Source organism: Rhinopithecus bieti, unplaced genomic scaffold (assembly GCF_001698545.2).
Source record: "Rhinopithecus bieti isolate Rb0 unplaced genomic scaffold, ASM169854v2 scaffold_2294, whole genome shotgun sequence".
Classification (NCBI taxonomy): Eukaryota; Metazoa; Chordata; class Mammalia; order Primates; family Cercopithecidae; genus Rhinopithecus; species Rhinopithecus bieti.
Window position 1 is genome coordinate 1,303,277 of NW_016803705.1, and position 20,182 is coordinate 1,323,458.

Sequence of the window (20,182 nt, forward strand, 5' to 3'; positions counted from 1 at the left end):
CAATGAGGGAGGCTCCGTGGGCGTGGGACCCTCCCGGCCAGGTGAGGGATATATTCTTCTGGTGTGCCCGTTTGCTTAAAGCGCGGTATTGGGGTGGGAGTTACCCGATTTTCCAGGTGTTGTGTGTCTCAGTTCCCCTGGCTAGGAAAAGGGATTCCCTTCCCCCTTGCACTTCCCAGGTGAGGTGATGCCTCGCCCTGCTTCAGCTCTCGCTGGTCAGGCTGCAGCAGCTGACCAGCACCGATTGTCCGGCACTCCCTGGTGAGATGACCCCAGTACCTCAGTTAAAAATGCAGAAATCACCGGTCTTCTGTGTCGCTCGCGCTGGGAGTTGGAGACTGGAGCTGTTCCTATTCGGCCATCTTGCTCCGCCCCTCTAAATATCTCATATTATCTTAAGGCTATGAATTTTCTCTTTAAGAACCACCTTAGCCACCTCCACAAGTTTTGACATGTTAATCTGATTATGATCATCAAATATTACAAGGTTTTTAATTACTAATTTGTCACTGAAATATGAATTACCTAAAAGCATATGTTTTAATTTCCAGATATGCATGTATGTTTTGTTTTTTTGTTGTCTGTTCTTTAAAAACATCTTTGCCTATTGATTTCTACTTTGTGTGTGGTTAGAGAATAGGTCAGTATGACTTTTTTTGTATTTCCTGATACTTGCTTTGTGACTTAGTATTTATTGGTCATATATTTTAATGGTTCTGTCTATATCTGGAAATTACATTTTCCTTAATTGTTAGTTACAGGGTACTATGCAGTCTGTTATGATAAAATCTTCTATATACTTATACATTTTTGTCTGTTATTCTATTGCTTGCTCCCACCCATGGTGGTCAGTTTCTCCTTACAGTTCTACCCATTTCTGTTTTATATAGTTTGTACTAAGTTATTTGGTGAATACAAGTTCAGGTATAATATCTTCTTTACAGATTAACTGTTCCTTTTATAGTTACGTGGACACTGCTTTATGGCTAATACTTTTTGCCTTTAAGTTTATACTACCTGATACTGAAATACCTATAATAGCTTTCTTTTGATTAATATTTGCCTAGCGTATCTTTTCACTTTCTTCTAAATTTTCCATTATTAGACACTAGATACATCTCTACAAGAAATAGCAGTAACTGGTTTTATTTTGTATCCTATTTTAGAATATGTTGCTGGCTAAGGCAAATTTAATGCAAATATATTTACTTCCCTTGCTGATCTGTTTGAATTTATCTCTGGAATCTTGTTTTGTGGTTTCTGTTTTACACACCTCTTCTTACCTTTTCTCATTCTCTTGAACAATTCAGGATCTTCAGAGGCTTTAATTTTAGCCACTGCTCTCCCATCTTAAATCATGTGTTAGCGTTGTCTGGTATTTTGTTTTGTTTTGAAAGTCTCTCAAAACAGTCACTGTTTTTGTTGTTTCTTTCAGTCATAATTTACATATGTGTTTATTTCTCTGTTTATCATTGCATTTTGCTTGTTACTCATTTCTTTTTTTTCTTTCTTAAAAATATGTTCTTCAGTAAAAGCTACTTCAGTGAGCAATTGGGAATGATAAATTCTCTTAGTCTTTGCCTGAAAATGTCTTTATTTTCAGTCTCACTTGAGAGTAATAATGTATCTGGATATAAAATTCCAGATTAACAATTAGTTTTCAATAATTATTTCTCAGCTCTTTTGAGGTTGTCATTGTTGCTGTTGAGAAGTTTGTAGTCAGTCAGCTTGGTTCAGGTTCTTTTTAGTAGATAAGCTGCCATTTCTCCGATTGTTTGAAAAATGTTCTCATGGTCTTTGTTGTCATGTGGTTTCCCTGTAATATGATTGGGTGTGGATTTAAACAGTTTTTTTTTGCTAATATTTGGTGTGTTTCTTGAATCTGAAGGATGTGTCTTTTATCAGTTCTGGAAAAAAAACCATTAGCCATTATCTCTTTGAATATTATTTTTTCTTTCTTCTATTCATGCCTTCTGGAATATTAGTTATGTAGAAATATTATGACTAGTATTAGTTTGTTAGTTACTTATTGCATCTTATCGTCCACATTTCTTTTCTTTTGTAGTCTTTTATCTATCTACGCTGCATTTAGAGACATCTCCTCAGATCTGCCTTCCAGCTTACTAATTATTTCTTCAGTTCTAATTTCGTTTTAGCTCATCCTCTGAATGTTTAACTCTAATTACTGTTTTTCATTTCTATTAGTTCTGTTTGATTCTTCATCAAATCTATGTTTTAATGCTTTCTTTTCTCATATTTTCTATTTATTGTTATATAGTTTCATGATGTAAAAAGAATCCCTATTTTTTAGTTTTCATTTGATCATCCTCATATTTGATATTCTTGGTCAATTGTTACAGCAGTTTCCTGTGTTTGCATAGCGGATTGCTTTCTCTCTCCTGTTTTATAATTTCTTACGTAGCTATTTTTAAGGAGATTGCCATTATTCCAACCTGGAGAAAACTGTGTAAGTGGTAAAGTGCCCCTCAAATGCCTTTCTTTGCTTCCTGCAGTAGTTTCAACTTGGATATCACCAAGTTGGGACCAGTTTTTTATGTTAACTCTTTGGAATACAGTTTCATAGACCCTTTTGGTAGCATGAGCTTGCACTCCAATCTCATATGAGATATAGGCCCAGAGTATTGAGTTTTTCACAGAAGCCCTTTAAAATCCCTATATTTAGAGATCTTGAAATAAAAGAAATTTGCTTGCTCATTAGTTAGAAATTTACCCTTTCACAGAGGAATGTAGTCCTTCTAGGTCCAGGCTTTTATCCAGAACACTGACTCACTATTCCAGTACCTAACATGGGCCCGAAGCCTAATCTTATATCCCCAAATTAAACCCCAAACCCATAGATTAATGAGACTGATAACCTCCCATAACAGTTGCATCATATTAGCATTTACTTTTAGTTTTTGTTTTGGCCTCTGAGAGTTTTCTGTTCTCCTTACAAACTCAGCTATGTGTTTAAAGCAATTGTTATATTTTATCCATTATATAAGAATGTTTGAGGGTATTTAAACTGTGTTGTTGGGTATTGGGAGATAATTGTCAGGTTACCTTTGACTGCCATGTTGTTAGAACCAGAAGTATATACATTGCTTATTTTTGGTTCTTGTTAGTAGGGAATCCCTTCTTGAAAACAAAATTTTATCCTCTTCAACTAAGAAACATCACAAAATATAGTTCACAAATACAGGGTCATATTAAACTGCTCTACTTCTATAGGTAATTATCAATATTAGAATGAAAAGTTATCCCAGAAATAGATTCCTATACAGTGACCTTTAATGTGTCATTTACCTACTGTGATAAATCACAGACATGAATGAATGTTTATCTGCGTTAGGAATGATTAATGGCCTGAGAGTATTATAAGGCATTCATATTTGCTTTATGTAAAAGATAACTTGTTACAAGGCCAAAGTGCACTGCTTTTTAATCTTCCATGAAGTTTGTGATGTTGCAAATGTTTTCAGCCCTACATAGACTTCTTCAACAACAAGGAGGAAGGATAACCCTCAGCTCTTCAGTGTACATAACTCTTAACGGACAGATTTTTTAAGGCAAAAGAGATGGCAAAATATGTAATAAGATATTTTTGGAAAAGGTTGTCAAGTTGTAAACAACTTACAGATGTGACAAATTTACTGATTCTTATATTCTTTATTGCATTACTTAGAATTTTTCTTACATAAACTATTTCCTTTTTAAAACTTCCTTATGCAATATGTGTGTGTGTGTATGTGTGTGTGTATATATATGTGTGTGTGTGTGTGTGTGTGTGTGTGTGTGTGTGTGTGTGTGTGTGTATCTCTCTCTGTGGATAGTATTCATTTTTCCAAGTAGCGAATCCTGATTCCTCTCAGACCTGATTCCTCTCCCACCATACTTACAGTCATGACTGAATCTTGCTGGTTTTACTGTATATTCCAAGTAATGGGTGATTGCTCAGATGACTGCAGTATATGTCGAGAATTGTAGAATTTAAGACACTTTTTTTTTAGTCTTTACAAGACATATTTTCTTCTTTGGCAGAGAGAAAACATCAGACTAAAGATTTGCAGGAGCCCTATAGTTCTCTATAATGAATCCTTATAAATAAGTGAGAGAAAATTCTGTTTGCCAGCTAAATTACAAATATTTCCATATTATATTTTTTTGTGTTTGGAAAAAGCCTTTTAATTACACTTTATTTTACTTTTACTTTATTTTTCTTTGTTTCAATTCATCACGTTATTTCAGTGGCTTTTAAAAGTTTGTAACATTCGTTGATTTACTGAGCAGATACTTATGGAGCATCTACTTTTTACCCAGCACTATGATAGCCTGGTGTTGTGATGCAAAGTTGAACATGATACACAGTGATTGCTTTTATGGAACTTAGAGTCTAGTGGAGCAGTGCATTGAGATAAATTATGCGATAGGGAAATATACTGTGGTATTGCTGAGTGGACACAAGGGAAAACACTGACCTCAAACTTGGAGGGACCCTGGGAACTTTCCTGGAGGAAATGCCACTTAAGCAAAGACCTGAAATTGTAGGTCAAGAGAGAGATGGGGAAAGGAGGCGTGGAGGTGAGAGAGAATGTGATACCTCTGAGGAGCTGAGAGAGATATACTGCTTCTAATATTCCTGTAACAGAACAGAGGGACACTAGCTCTAAAACAGAGGCTGGGTAAGGAGGGCAGTCTGGTCCGTGGTAAGGGGTTTCACTTTAAGAGTTTTAAGCAATACACCTTCATTTTCTTTTTCCATTTTAGAGTGAACTTGCAGGTGCAGTTTGGAGAATAAATTGGAAGGGGGAAATCAGGACTTTATAATACAATACGGGTACAGTAGTCCAGTATAATCCATCAGCAGTGAGGGTGTAGGAGAGCAGACAGATTTGAAAGATATTAGAGAGGTAGAAACCCTGTGGTTAACTAGAGGTGGATTTTGGTGGAGGAAGAAGAGTCAAGAATATCTGTGTTGACAGTTCTGATGACTGAGTAGGTGGTGATGTTATTTACTGAGCTAAGGAACACAGAAGGAGGTGTGAGTTTGGGAAGGAAAATGTTTAATTCAGTTTGGGCACGTGTGGCACATTCATGTGTCCATTGGGAGGTTGGATATAAGGGTTCAGGAGAAAGATTAAACCTGGAGTTACAGATCTGGGCTTCTGTAGACCACAAATGATCATTGAAGTCATGAGAGTAGATGAACGTACTCCAGAAGATTAAGTGGAACGAGAATAGAACAAGGCTTAGAATAGAACTTTGAAGAAGACCAGCAGTCAAGGGATGGGTGAAAGAGGAGATGAGAATATGCTTGGAGAAGACAAGCAAAGGGCACAGTAATAATCACTGTTCGATGCTGATCAGATGTCAAGGAAGGATTGAAGTACTGATTGAATTTAGCAACCTTGAGGTAGTAGATCATGATCTGGTTGAGAATGGTTTCAGTGAAATTGTGAATGTGTAAGTAAACACTGTACAGTTTCTTTGGTGAATGAGTGAAGATGAAATAGTAGAGACAGTAACATAGACAGTTCTTCATAAACAGGAACAGAGATATGTCAGCTGAAAATCAGTCTGGGGTAGAGGGGTTTTTTGTTGCTGTTATTGTCATTTGCTCATTCTTTATGTTTGTCTTTTCAGAATTTGCTTTTAAATGCTGTGGGAGGGGGAAAGGCAGACAATGACAAGGCAAGAGAAAGAATAACCAGTAGAGTAAGGTCCTTGAGCTTGGGTTGACAGTAGGATAGATAAGTGGAGGGAACACACTGTATGAACTGGAAAGGTGGACCATGGTCAGAATCTAAATGTCTAATGTCTTAACTTTTTTTTGTTGTCGTTTGTTTGTTTGTTTTGGTAGAGACAGGATCTCGCTATGTTGCCCAGGCTGGTTTCAAACTCCTGGCTTCAATTGATTCTCCCTGCTTGGCCTTCCCAAGTGTTGAGATTGCAGGTGTGAACCACCATGCCCAGTCTGACTTATATTCAAAGATAGCACAGTTCTGAATGATGGTGGGGCAAGGCATGAGAGTGTGTGGTGGAGCAGAAGTGAAGGTCAGGGGAGAAGAGGTGAAACCTTGATTGGTCAGGGTGTTGGCTAGGTCTTACAAGTGAAGTTGCCCACGTTGATGATGGGTTGTAAGGACTGGTAAGACAGAGACCATCCAGGAAGTGACTAGTGAAATGGAGGTGGAAGATTCAGTCATGTCCCTTAATAGTGTTCGCTTCAGCACGAATGCATTTGTATAAAAGGATGCAGGAGTAAGGGTGTGCAGACAGTACTGGGGAGCAAAGCCACCCACCTTTTGTCCTGATGCTATAGCATCTGAACCATGCAGGAGTGAACAGCTTCAGCTTGAGAAGGTTGTTATTAGGTGAACGATGTTCATTCAGTTAAGAGTAAGAAATGGAATGCCCATTTAGTGAGGACATTGAAGATGTAGGGGAAGTTTGTTTACCCACCTGCATAAGTCTCAACTGAGACTGGTAGCAGAAACAGTTGGATCTAAGATTTCTGTTTAGTTCCACAGTAGTGGGTATTCAAGAAACAAGTTTTGGTCTGAGCTCTGCCTCACCAGCTGTGAGACTGTGCATACAGTAGTTAAGTGATTTCCTTGACTTAAAACTGATTGAGGTTCAAAGAACTTGTGATATTTCAAGAGATATCCATTGGTAAAAGTCCACTCTGCTTTATTCTGTTGTCCTGTCTTTGTGTTAACAGTCATAAAAATTTGTGATACAATACAGGTTTTAAATTTAAAGATTTGTTGTCTTAGGTAAATTTTTAAGCCTTTTTGGTTAGTACATTTAGGTTTTCTCTTAAAGCCTCATGTTTATGTTCACGTCTGTTTGTTTTTTAGACCTGTTTTTTTTGTTTGTTTGTTTGTTTCTATTTCTTAACTTTCCGAGTGTAGGTGGTAGAGAATGGTAATAACTGTACAGTAACTTTCAATGAAGGGAGATGAAATAGTGACATATTAGTGACATCAGTTCTCTTGTGTGTATGTATTTGTGGTGACTGTAAAGGGGACCCTGGACTTCACGAGCATCTTTCATTCTTGGTGTTTTTCAGGGACCATGGCTAAACCTCCTGGATCATTAGCCAGAAGCAGCAGCCTGTGCCGCTCACGCCGCAGCATCGTGCCGTCCTCGCCTCAGCCTCAGCGAGCTCAGCTTGCTCCACACGCCCCCCACCCGTCACACCCCCGGCACCCTCACCACCCCCAGCACACGCCACACTCCTTGCCTTCCCCTGATCCAGATATCCTCTCAGTGTCAAGTTGCCCTGCGCTTTATCGAAATGAAGAGGAGGAAGAGGCTATTTACTTCTCTGCTGAAAAGCAATGGTATTGGCAGTGAATAATCTACAGGGCATGTTGGGGCTGGGTTGGGGGTAAGGTGTGAGGAGGGGGGCAGGAGGAGTGGTGCATTGTTTCTGTTTTCTGTCACAGCATATCAAGGTACCATAGACTTTGCAGCCTCAGACATCACCCATGTTTTAGCTCTTAGTTCTGTACCTCAGAATTCCAAGCCTGGTGTGACTGGGGATTTTGCTTAGGGCCTTACAAGGGTAAAATCACAGTGTTGGCCAGGCTGCATTCTCATCTGGAGCTTGCAGTTCTCAAAGCTCATGTGATTGTGGTGAACTTCATTTCCTGTGGCTCCAGGACGGAGGTCCCCGTGTCTGTGCTTTCTCTCAGCCGCATGGCCTGTGCTCTCAGTTCCTGGAGGCTGTCCACTGTTCCTTGCCACAGGATCTCCATCTTCAAAGCCAGCAACAGAGAATTTCCCTGCTGTAGATTCCTCCTTTGCTTTGAGTCTCCAACTTTTGTCTCTCTGATCTCTAGACTAAAATTTCAAAGGCTCACCTGCATAATAATCTCCCTATATTAAGATCAACTAGTTTGGGGCCTTAATTTTATCTTTGGAATCCCTTTACAGCCGCATCTATTTTTATGTTTGATTGGAAAACTGGAAGAAGGTGGGTGTATACCAGAGGCTGGGAATTTGGGAGCTGCCTTAGAATTCTGCCTACCACAGACATGTAGGTAGATATTTTGAGAAGTAACTGCTTAGAGGTCACTGGACACAGTTGACTCAGATCTCAGAGCATAAACTTGTCACGAACAATTTTATATGTAAAATAGAAAAGCATGATCTTGAATATACTTGAACACAAATATCAAATATGATTGACTTAAAAATATTTATTGTCACTTAATGATTTATTCTGTTATGTGCTGGTGCTTGCTAACACATAAGCAGTATCATATGCCAAAGGTTTAAGAAAATGTCAGGAACTTAAAGGAGAAAAGTAAATTAATAACAAAATGGGCATAGCAGCAGTGTATTTCAGTCCAACTTAATGACATCAGTGCTCCATGAAACTGTTAATTTGAGGAACTCTGTTCTTGAACTGCATTCCTCTTTAAAAGCAGTATGGTATTGAGTGTTAGTTTCAGGTATTGACACTTAGTAGCTATGTGGCCCCAAAGGCTTTACCCTCTTCTTTGAGAAGTGAAAGGGAGTGGTCCACACTCTTTATCGTGTGACTCTAGGCAACATTATCATCAAATAATAATTTTTCATTCATAACTATCTAGTAGTAAAAGAAATGTTATGATTTGCAAGTGATCAGTGCAGCATATTCCTAAGGAGATAATGCAAGTTTTGTACCCTCGTTGCAGTTGGAGAATCTGATGCAGCTTTGCTTGGTTAACACTTTATGGCTAGCTTTTCATCTGTCTTTGCAGTATGAACGTAGTCACCAGCAAGATGACTTTACTGACAGAACTGGTCTTGTGTGGTTTCTGGAAATCAGAAGGAAAACTCGAGAGCTGCACTGTCTAATCAAACTTTCTGCATTGATGAAGCATTCAGTTCTCATTTCAACAGCAATGTCAAAATTTCATAGCTAGCTCTCATAAATAAGAGAAGAATTTGAATTTGGAAAACTTTTCTTCCTTTTCATTTTCAGTCTCTCCTCTGTTGAACCACCAGAATTCTTACAGAATAATAATGTTAAATATTTACTGATTTTTTAATGTTCTATGCCTTATGCACATGTATGCTCATTTAAACCTCACTTTAAGTTTTCTTATACAAGTATAGTGGGAATTCAACTCCATGTCACTCTGCGGAAAAAAAGAAACAGAAAAAATTGCATAAGTGGTACACAGAGTTAAGTTCAACATTCCAAAGAATATGTACTCTGCAAGAAAATAAAATTTGAAGTTGTATTATATCTTATTATCCAAGTCAGATTAGTTATGCAGAAGCAGCAACACTTTGGATTCTTGTCATTACGGAATTCAAATGTTAGAACTAGAAGGTAACATTAGTGATTAATCAAATTTTCCTACTTTAACAGATAGGAAAATTGAGACCTCAAGAAATCAAGTGATTTGCTGAGGCTTTTACAACTGATTAATGGTAGGACCAGCTTAGGAACCCAAGTCTCCTGACTTAAATTAGTATTCTTTTCACACATTGTTCAGAGTTTAGAGGCTAGTTTTTAAAATATTTTTAGCCTAGCTTAGAATTTCACACACAAAGCAGCCAAGCCACATAGCAGAAAAGAAAATAAATTCGTAAAATTATACTAAATCAGCTTCTGCTCTTTGGAAGCTGAACAGCTCCAGGGAACATGATATATTCTGCTCAATTAATTGACAGCCATTCCAAAAAAAAGCTTTGCAGAAATGCCTCTACCAATGATTGATTTCTGAGTCTGATCATTTCCTCATATCTGAACTGCTGCTTACTTTCTGTTAGCGCTACCCATTATCGAATGTAAAAGCATTTGAGAATTATGCAGCACACGCAGGTGTATTATATGAAACCATTAGTTACGTCTTTAGGGGATTTTGTACCTTTTGAGAGCTTATAGTGTAGTAAAGACAATCTTCATAGACATGTGTGAGTAAAGTACATAGAAATGACTAAATTAAGCAATCTTAGTCTGTATCTAAAATGTGGTATTAACATAAAATATTCATCAAAAGTGAGTGCCAGACGTCCAGTAAATGTGTACATCAATAACATGAAAATGATAGTACTCATAGGCCATCTAAGGTAAGAGATCATTCAGTTTATTCATTTCCTAAATACGAATTTAGTCCTTGCTATGAGAGGTGCATTTGCCAATAGCATGAGCTGCCAAGACAAGTGAGACAAGGCCCTGGCCTAGTTCCAGCTGCTGGGTTATAATCATGTGTACTCTTGCCTTCCTGTTCTGTCTTCAGCTCTGTTCCCTTCTCACACCATATTTCTTTTGACACTTTTTACCTTGACTCTCCCTTTCATTTCTTAATCATTTCCTTTCATGGAGTGAACAGTATTCACCTTAGGCTCAGTGCATGCAAAAGCGAATGAGACTAAGTAGTGAAGCTCTCAAAAAAGAAAAAAAAAGTGAGTAAGATGTGATCCCTGTTCTTTAATATCTCACACACCCACCCTTCCATTCATTTGTCCAACACATATTTATGAAGTACCCACCGTGAGCTTGCCATTCTTCTAGTGCAGAGAAGTTAATAAGGCTCCTTGTCCTTATTTATTTCCTTTTTTGGGGGATACTGCTTATAAACAAGTTAATATAAAGTATCATTTTGGGTTTTGGTAAGTTTTGGGGTTGCAAACAAAGACAGGTAAAACAAAAGAGAATGCTGTTTCAGATAAGGTGGTTAGGGGAGGCAGGAGTAACCTGCATACCCTGGAGAAGTAAGCCACGTGGAGATGGAGAGTAAATAACACCAAGCAGAGGGAACAGCAAGTGCAGGGCCCTGAGGAGTCTTGAGGTTGGCATGTTACAGGAACACGAGGGAGTGTACAGTTGGAGATAGCCAGGGACCACATGTACAAGCCTGGTACGCTTTGACTAGGGCTTTGGACCTTACTCTGAGTATGAGAGAAAGCACTGGGAAGTTTCAAGTAAGTGAATGGTATGTTTTGCTTGAGTTTTAAAAAATCACTTTAATGGCTGTGTGGAGAAGTAACTGGGAGGGAAGAGCGAGAATGAAAGCAGGGAGACCAGTTAGGAAGCCGTTGCAATCATTTAGGTGAGTTCCTGGCTGTTTCAGAGGAAGAATGGGAGCAGGGGGCGTAATAAGGAATGGTGGATTTGAGAGAGATTTGAAGGAATGGGTGATGGCATTTACTGTATGTTGGTTGTGGGGTTACAAAATTTATATTTCCACTGTGGAGAAAAGGAGGAAAACATTCAAGAGTAAGAATGCTGTGAGAATTCACTGAATGTCTGTTTTTTTTTTTTTTTTTTTAAATAGCATCATATGTTTGCCCCCTCCTCCACTGCCATACTCTGATGCACCTCGATTCCCTGCCCCCCTTTTAAATTTGGTAGAACTTATATTTTAGTGTAATTCCTTTCATGTATATTCCTTCCTAACAAAGCTATAGCTCATCAAGTTAATGACAAAGGGAGAGGCAGTGACTAAAATTCATCTTTTAAAATAGTGTCAACTCTGATTTAGAAAGAAACATAGTATTGAAATAAAACATAAAAGTAGCTGAGATGATAGCTGAATCACCTGTAAAATTTAACATATTAATTTATTTGACAAAAAGAAGGTGTAACTTATATTGTCCATAGTTCGTAAGATTTCATTATTATGGTTTATGTTAAAAATCCAATATTGAGTTTTGAGAAGCCATATTATTTAAAGAAGTAATGTTCTCATTTTGCTAAAATGTATATAGAATCATATCATTTCCCTCTTAAATTGCAATAAACAACGAAAGTTGTTTTAATTAGAATGTCTGCTAGTACTCTTAAGAACATACTGATTTAAAATTTGTACCTTTGTTTGTGTTTCATTCAGGGAAGTGCCAGACACAGCTTCAGAATGTGACTCCTTAAATTCTTCCATTGGAAGGAAACAGTCTCCTCCTTTAAGCCTCGAGATATACCAAACATTATCTCCTCGAAAGATATCAAGAGATGAGGTGTCCCTAGAGGACTCCTCCCGAGGGGATTCGCCTGTAACTGTGGATGTGTCTTGGGGTTCTCCCGACTGTGTAGGTCTGACAGAAACTAAGAGTATGATCTTCAGTCCTGCAAGCAAAGTGTACAATGGAATTTTGGAGAAATCCTGTAGCATGAACCAGCTTTCCAGTGGCATCCCGGTGCCTAAACCTCGCCACACATCGTGTTCCTCAGCTGGCAATGACAGTAAACCAGTTCAGGAAGCCCCAAGTGTTGCCAGAATAAGCAGCATCCCACATGACCTTTGTCATAATGGAGAGAAAAGCAAAAGTCATCAAAATCAAAAGCCTTTTTAAGAAGAAATCTAAGTGAACTGGCTGACTTGATGGAATGCCATTCAAATGGTATCTGTAAACTATTATTCCCCGCCCTCCACTCCCCACTTTTTTTTAGGTTTCTTTTAATTTTAGGAATGTAACTCCATCGGGGCTTTCCAGGCCAGATGCCATAGTGGAACGTCCAGGAGGGCAACTGTCTACTGTCTGCTTATTTAAGTGACTATATATAATCAATTCATCAAGCCAGTTATTACTGAAAAATCATTGAAATGAGACAGTTTACAGTCATTTCTGCCTATTTATTTCTGCTTTGTTATTAGTGATGTATATACAACATTTCGTTGAAAGCCACTATGGACTTACAAGCTTTAATGGACTCGTAAGCCAGCATGGGCTTGCAAAAATTTCTTGTTTACCAGAGCATCTTCTTATCTTTCCACAGAGCTATTTACATCCTGGACTAAATAACTTATAAGAAGTAAAACTAATTGCACTACTGTTTTCCAGACTGGAAAAAAAAAATCTCTGCAAGTGAAACTGTATAGAGTTTATAAAATGACTATGGATAGGGGACTGTTTTCACTTTTAGATCAAAATGAGTTTTTAAGTAGAACCTAGGGTTTCTAATTGATTTCTGGAAATGAAAACCCACGCTTTTACTATGGGAAGCTTCTTTAACTGCTTTTACTATTGTGAAGTTTCAAGTCCCGCTGTAAAGATCATGTTGTTTTGTTTTCCCCAGGGCTTTCACTGTGATTTACTGCATTGCAGGCTGTATGATAAAATATACATAATTTAAAGAGAGAAGGCTCTTGATTCCTTATGCAAGTAGAAGAGTTGAAACTTGATTGAAGGACTTAAAACATTCATAACCTTAAGCTGAGGTGGGGGGATATGGGGATTCAGGCAATTGTTTACACACTTTGAATAACCGCAAAGGATTTATGGTTTGTGAAAAATGTGTACTGTGGAAAAGATAATAAATTGGAGACATTATTGTGTGGGATTGTCCTGATTTTTGTTGATAACACTCCGCAAAAAACACTATGTTTTCTGGAGAGCTGTGTAAGCTGTCTTGTTGCTTAATTGCAATATAAGAAATAGTGATGTTTTGGACGTAAGTTGTCAACAAATTTCTATTTTATATTGTTTGTCATATTTTTATGTAGTTTGAAATGTATAAATGTTCTAATATCAAGATTAACAAATATAAATTTATGGTGCATTTAGATTGTGTTGTATTAATTTATAAAGTATGGTGTTCATTATATTGGTGGGTTGTGTAAGGGTAGCTTTTATTGTTAAAAAGACAGTAGAGAGTTAAGTTCCATATAGCAACAAAGTATGTTAACATCTAGGGAGTTTCTGCTTATACCACTTTAAAAATATGCAATCATAAATGATTTGATTACTGCAATGCAGATGGATGTTTGGATGAACAACTGACACATTTTAGATAGAATACTTTTTCAGCATTATGGCTAAAATATACGTCTAACCCAGTGCTATTTAGGTGAAAATCCTAATTGATAAACAAGAAGTTTCTTTTGAGATTTGCTTCAAAGAAATGCTTTAGTAAGAATATGAACAATTTCCTGATGTCTCCTGTAAATTGTGATTGTTTATTCTCTTTATTACTATTGTTAAAAACTTGACTGGTATTTGTATTGGCTGATATTTAAATACTTAATAGATTGCGTTCTGTAAGGGCAAAAACGGATTGAAATGAACATAGTGTTTTGCACTAACGATAAGGTAAGATAACCTGAGAGGTAGGGTTGAGGAACACAGGGTTGAAAGCTGTTGAGGAGGGGAAAAGTGCATAAAGAACTGAAAAGGGTTCTGGAGTGTTATATTCAGAGTGAAGGGAAAACCTTAACCTTCTTTTTCTTATAACCAGACAGGAGGCGTTCTTCCCTTTGAAAATTGCAAAAGGAATGAGAACCTTGCAATTGGATGAATAGAAAAGGGAAAAGTTGCCAGAGCATGGAGTGAAGATGGGAGGAGCTGCCAGCAAGGCCCACTGCTGCTCATGGGTTAGAAGGGAGCTCTGGAGCAGAACCAGCTGGGGGCCAGCACTGCTGCTTAGAGTAGAGGAGGCTGGCCAAAGGGACTGTGAGCCATTTTCAGTCAGGGAGTGCGTGCATTGTTTATGCTCAATTTCAGACATTCATTTATAAACAAATTCAACCAAGGGATATTTACTGCTTTATGTTGCTTGTGATAATTATTTTGCATTAATGGAGTATACACATTTGTAAATTCAACAGGAAATAATTGAGTTTTGGAAAGCTACGGTCATTTCTGTGTTACATCATTTATATGTGAAAAGTTGGGCATTTCTATAAGTTTTTTAAATTATCCATTTGTTACTTTAACATTTTAAAATTACGGTGTTTTCCTGATTTTAAAAGTAATATTTTCCTTACTGTTAAAAAAAAAAAAAAAAAAAAAAAGATCAGTGATAGAAAAGTATAAAGAAGAAAATAGCAAGCAGGTCAAATACTACTACCCCAAATAATCACTTTTAATATTTTAGTATGCTTTCTGCTAGATCTTTTTCTACATATTGATGTATATTTTACATAATTGAAGTCATACCATATATTCAATTTTATATCATGCTTTTTCACTTAATATAAGCATTATCCCAACATCATTAAAAAACTCTTCATGAGCAACATTTTAATGACTGTATACTAATATGCTATTGTTTGGATTTACCATGATCTTTTGAAGTATTTTGACATTAAACATTTGGCTGTTTCTAAATTTCCGATATGTGGAGTAAGAGCATTTCACATTTATTGAGCACTCTATATGCCAGGCACTGTTCTACACTTCTATATTATCATTTAATCTTTACACCAACTCTGTCAAGTAGGTTATTTTATTATTATTACCATTTTACTGATGAAACTAAGCCCAAAAAGTCAACTTGCTGATGGTCATATAGCTAGTGATAGAGCCATGTTCTTAATTTCTAAGTCATACTGCATAAAGTCTAATCAACACGTTGGTTTCCTAGGGCATATAGTTTTAGAAGTTTACAGAAAAATATAAGATTTTTAGTTTAAATTTTAATATATATGTACATAGGTATGTATATATACACATGTAGTCTCACATGCCTTGGACGTAGCTGGTTTTAAGGTTTCTTATTCATATAACCATGTTGATAACCACCCTCCATTCAATGTTTGAATGTATATGAGTGCCCTTTGACTTCACACTACCTTTTCTCAATTACCATTATGGTTAAAACTTCGTTAATTTAATAGGCTAATAATGTCCAATAAGATTGGAAAGTTTTTTCATATTTTCTTAGCCTTGTGTATTTTTTATTTTAGTGAATTGTTCTTGTGCCCATTAAGTTCTTGGAGTCCTACTGTTTTTCTAAATCTTTTGCACAGTTAGCTAGTCTTTCAAATGTAGCTATTCTTATATTCTTCATTTACTAACTAATCAGTGATTTCAAGAAATGATACATGTATTTTTCTTACTGATTTTAGAAGTAAATGAAAGAAAACCTAGATTTAAGTTTTAGTCTTATTGATCTCCTGATTTGGGGTCTTGAATGGGAGAGTTTCACCTTGTTGATATGGTCAAGGTGGGTTTTCCCCAAAAAATTACAGGCAAGAGACAATATAGGATCTGCTTAACTCATTCAACAAATGTTTAATAGCCTACCACATGCCAAGCACCATGATAAACTCTGAAGGTATAAAGACTAAGGTGGCAGGTGCCTTCTTTAAAGGAACTTGGCATCTAATAAAGGAGACAGATCAGTCAAAAGTCCTTGTAATGAGTGGGGTGATAGAAATGAAAAGTGAATATTGGGGAGGTGGGGCCCAGTGGGGAGAGGGATTGTATAGTTCGAAAGTATGTATTAAATCAAGGATAATTTAAGGGTGTTGCTTTGTCGAGGACATGGAGAGACTGGCTGTGACAGAAACGTATAGGACCAAGGGCAAGTTAATTTTAGGGTTTCTACTCACTAGTGGTCTGGTTCTGGCAAATGAGCTTGCAGTTACTGAGCTCCAGGGAAACACTTGCTACTAGCTGTGGGAGTGCTTATTTTGGAGCAAAGTGTTTGCCAGAAACACCACATTTGAGCAATCATGTAAACCCAGATAATACTGATTAAAGAGAGTTCCCTGCCCACATTCCCAGCTCTCAAACAGGGTAGACTTTGTTGAAAGACACTGTCCTTCAGATTTCTCAGGATGCTATCTTTAATCAGCTGATGTCAAGTGAGCTTTGGGCCAAGTTTCAGGATTTGACCTCAGTCCCGTGATTGGGCTTTTCTTGGTATCTACAAAGTCTGAAGTGACTCTCAAAGGGTCCTCTCTAGGGCAGTAGGCCTAGATAGATCATGGAGAAGCCTCAGTCCACATCTTGATTTGCTGTTAGTGTGATGGGGTTGAGACAGTGTGCCTCACAGTCTTTCATGAGTTGCAGCATTTTGATGGCCAGAGTCTCCAGCATCCAGGTGATTCAGTTTTTACTGGATATGTTGCAGTATCTTCATTAAGCTCCAAAAGTGACGGAGAGCAGTGAGCTGAAGGGAAGGAGTGCAGTTCACCTCCTCCTGGTGAGAGCTGCTCTGCCCCAGGAAGTCACAGTGGCTCAGCCATTCTCAATCACCAGTCCTTGAAGCAACAGCCAAGCATCCGCTTCCCACATGGTGCTGTTTTGCCCTGCCAGGTTCTAGTTCCCTATAAAAGTGGGACTCAGAAATCTTATGTGGGTCAAAATAGTTCATCTCTTGCTTCAGGTTTACTCAGTTTGATAGGGTTTTATTTCTAGCAGCCATCCAGTGTTGCAGTTCTCATTCTTAAGAACATCTGTGTACTCCTTAAGCACCACCTCTTTATGCTCTGAAATACCTACATAGGCTAATTTTCCCATGTGTGAAAATGTCAACTGCTGAAATATTTCTACAGACCTCTGACTTCTAGGGTGTGGTGGCATCAGATTTTAGGAAAATTGAAGGTCACCAGCTGTAAGGTACTGGAAAACATTTCCAGAATAAGAAATGTGGCTTTGTTGCTTCATTATTCTCCACAAAAAAGCTTTCTGTTATCATATAAGATGTTTATCTGTAGCAAAAAGTACAATGAGAAGAAATGAAAAGGGGTGTTGGGGGTGTGGGGTGTACAATGGAGCCTGGGGGCAACAGTGAACTGCTCTACTAGAGGCTGCCTTTGACTTAAAGGTAAGAAAATGAACCGGTAAATAGGCCTGGGCATGAGACCTTGGGAAGGGGAGAGGAGGGAAAGGGTGCATTTGTTGTCAACTCACCAAATCTTGTCCATTTCGTTCCCCGAATGTCTCAGTGAATGCCCCACTTCTGTATTTACTGCCCTGGGGCTTTGCTTCTCCATTTCTCACATTATTCACTTCAAAAAGCAAACTGAACCCAGCCTCACCACCCGCTTCATCCTTTCACTGGTGAGCTCTCTTAAGTTGCACAGTGGATTTTCTCTGAATAAAATTTTTCTATGCCTTTTGTTGCCTGTGGGATAAAATATAAACTTAACCAAGACTAGCAGAGGTCCTTGATATTCTGTGCCCTGCTTACTCCTCTGGCCTCATGACTTTTGTGGACATAATTAGTCACACAGAACTTCATGCAATTTCTGAAGTAAGGCAAGCTGCTGCTTTTGCCTGGAACGTCCCCTTCCATCTTAGGCAACTAATGCTAAACCTTCAACTCCCATATCCCTAGGAAGCCTTCCATGCATGCCCCCAACCTGGGTGAGATACCATTTCTGTGATGTGCAGAATTTTCTTTCCTTTTTTTTTTTTTTTTTTTGAGTCAGGGTCTTACTCTTACCTAGGCTGGAGTGCAATGGCGCGATCATGACACACTGCAACCTCAACTTCCCCGGGTGCTCAGGTGATCCTCACACCTCCGAGTAGCTGGGACTTCAGGTGTGCGCCAACACACCCGGTTTCTTTTTTTTTTTTTTTTTGAGACAGAGTCTCACTCTGTCGCCCAAGTGGTGCGATCTTGGCTCACTGCAACCTCCACCTCCAAGGCTCAACCGATTCTCTTGACTCAGCCTCCTTAATAGCTGGGACTACAGGTGTGCACCACCATGCCCAGCTAATTTTATTTTATTTTTTGTATTTTAGTAGAGATGGGGTTTCACCCTGTTGCCCAAGGTGGTCTCGAACTCCTGAACTCAGGTGATCCACCCACCTCGGCCTCCCAAAGTGCTGGGATTACAGACGTGAGCCACTGTGCCCGGCCTCCCGTCTTCTTTTGTATTTCTTTTTTTGTAGAGATGTTTCTCCATGCTGTCCAGGCTAGTCTTGAACTCCTGTGCTAAAGCCATTAAATGTGTGGAATTTACTGTTATTTATTGCGGTACTTGACACATCATATTCCAATGACCTGTTTACTTGTTTGCCCAATAGACTGAATTATGTAAGAGCAGAGACTTTGCTTTGTGTAGCTTTGAACTCCCAAGAACTGGCACTTTAGGCACTGAATACATTGCATGCCTGATGAGTGAATAAATGAACAACAGACACTATTGCTGCCTTCCAGCTCCAGGCTGGTAAAGGCCATTACAAATGGAATGACCAGAAAACAGTTCAAGAGTATTACCCAATACAAGTGAGTGTTATTTTCACTTGTATATACTCTATTTTCATTGTCTTATGGGAGGATTCCAAGAAAGGAGGAGATCAAAGTGGCATAAAGTGACTAGTATGTCCAGTATGTTTTCTTGGAGAAACATATTTTCAGAGCTGAACTCTGAAGGATGAGTGATGTCTGAATAGGCTCAATAGGAGGAACACATTCTTTCCTTTCAGGTTTTTCCTGAGTAAAGTGATTTAGCCTATCCACTCTTGGTCTCTACCACCTCTCCCGCACTCAGCATTTAATGGCTGTGCTACATATCTGATAATTAATGTGATCTCTTATATTATTCGATCTTATTTCAATAATTACATAGTGAGAGAATACAATGTGCTGTGTGCAGGGCAAACAATACAAGAAGCATAGCCCTTTCCTACTTTGTTAAACAAATCCATAAGTAATTAAATTACCGTGCTTGTTATTAGTGCTATGAACAAAGGGTTCACAGGGCTGTGAGATTACTTAAAGGAGGCCTAACAACTTGAAGGCAGGGATGGGTTTTGCTGAGGAAGTGGCATTTGTGCTAAAGAGATAAGAGTGGAAAGCACAACTTTGACCTCAGGGTTTTTGACAGGATCGCATTCAGCTGCAAGTCACAGAAAACACAACTAAGCAGACTTATCCCTCCTGAATTGCCTGATGGCCCAAGGTAACCGCTGACATCACATTCACATGGCAGGAAGAAGGGCAAAGGCAGGATGGTACGTGTCAGTGGATGCTGCTCCCTCGTAAAGAGCTTTTTGGGAAGCCTCACCCGAAAACCACAGCTTGTTGGCCAGAACTGAGATGCCATGCAGTCGTTCTCAGCTAGAGAAGCTGATAAATGTAGTGGGTTAGCACTGATTCATTGATTGACGATTGTATGCTTCTGCCCTCAAACATAATTGGGGTTCTACTGATAAGAAAGAAGGAGGGAGAGGATTTTGAGTAGAGTTAGAAATGTATGCCACAGGCACAAGCCATGTTCTCATGTCTAGCTTTACCTGGGAGCTCTGCTCTTCAGGACAAGTGTGTGTGCGTGTGCATGTATGTGCATGCGTGTGCATGACTGCATGTGCGTGAATGTAGGGGTGTCAGTGGACACTTGCTTGACCTTGAGATAAATTTTAAGATATTTGCATTTCTATCATGGGCCAGAAATCTTTCTAGATGCCAGGAGTATAGCAGTAAACAAAACAGACAAAAAGCCCCGCACCCATGGGGCTTACATGCAGTGGTGCAGACAGTAAACAAAATATGCAATATGTT

At 38.5% G+C, this 20,182-nt stretch overlaps 1 protein-coding gene across 1 annotated transcript in view; it reads left to right on the top strand.

Annotated features, from left to right (window-relative positions):
• Nucleotides 1-13,510, top strand: part of STIM2 (stromal interaction molecule 2) — a 166,746-nt gene extending 153,236 nt beyond the window's left edge. Inside the window, 3 exon segments of the mRNA XM_017851957.1 lie at nucleotides 7,073-7,346; nucleotides 11,838-12,272; nucleotides 12,274-13,510. Of these exon segments, the coding sequence (XP_017707446.1) occupies nucleotides 7,073-7,346; nucleotides 11,838-12,272; nucleotides 12,274-12,313 (749 nt within the window). The 3' untranslated portion in view covers nucleotides 12,314-13,510.
• The last annotated feature ends 6,672 nt before the right edge of the window (nucleotides 13,511-20,182 follow it).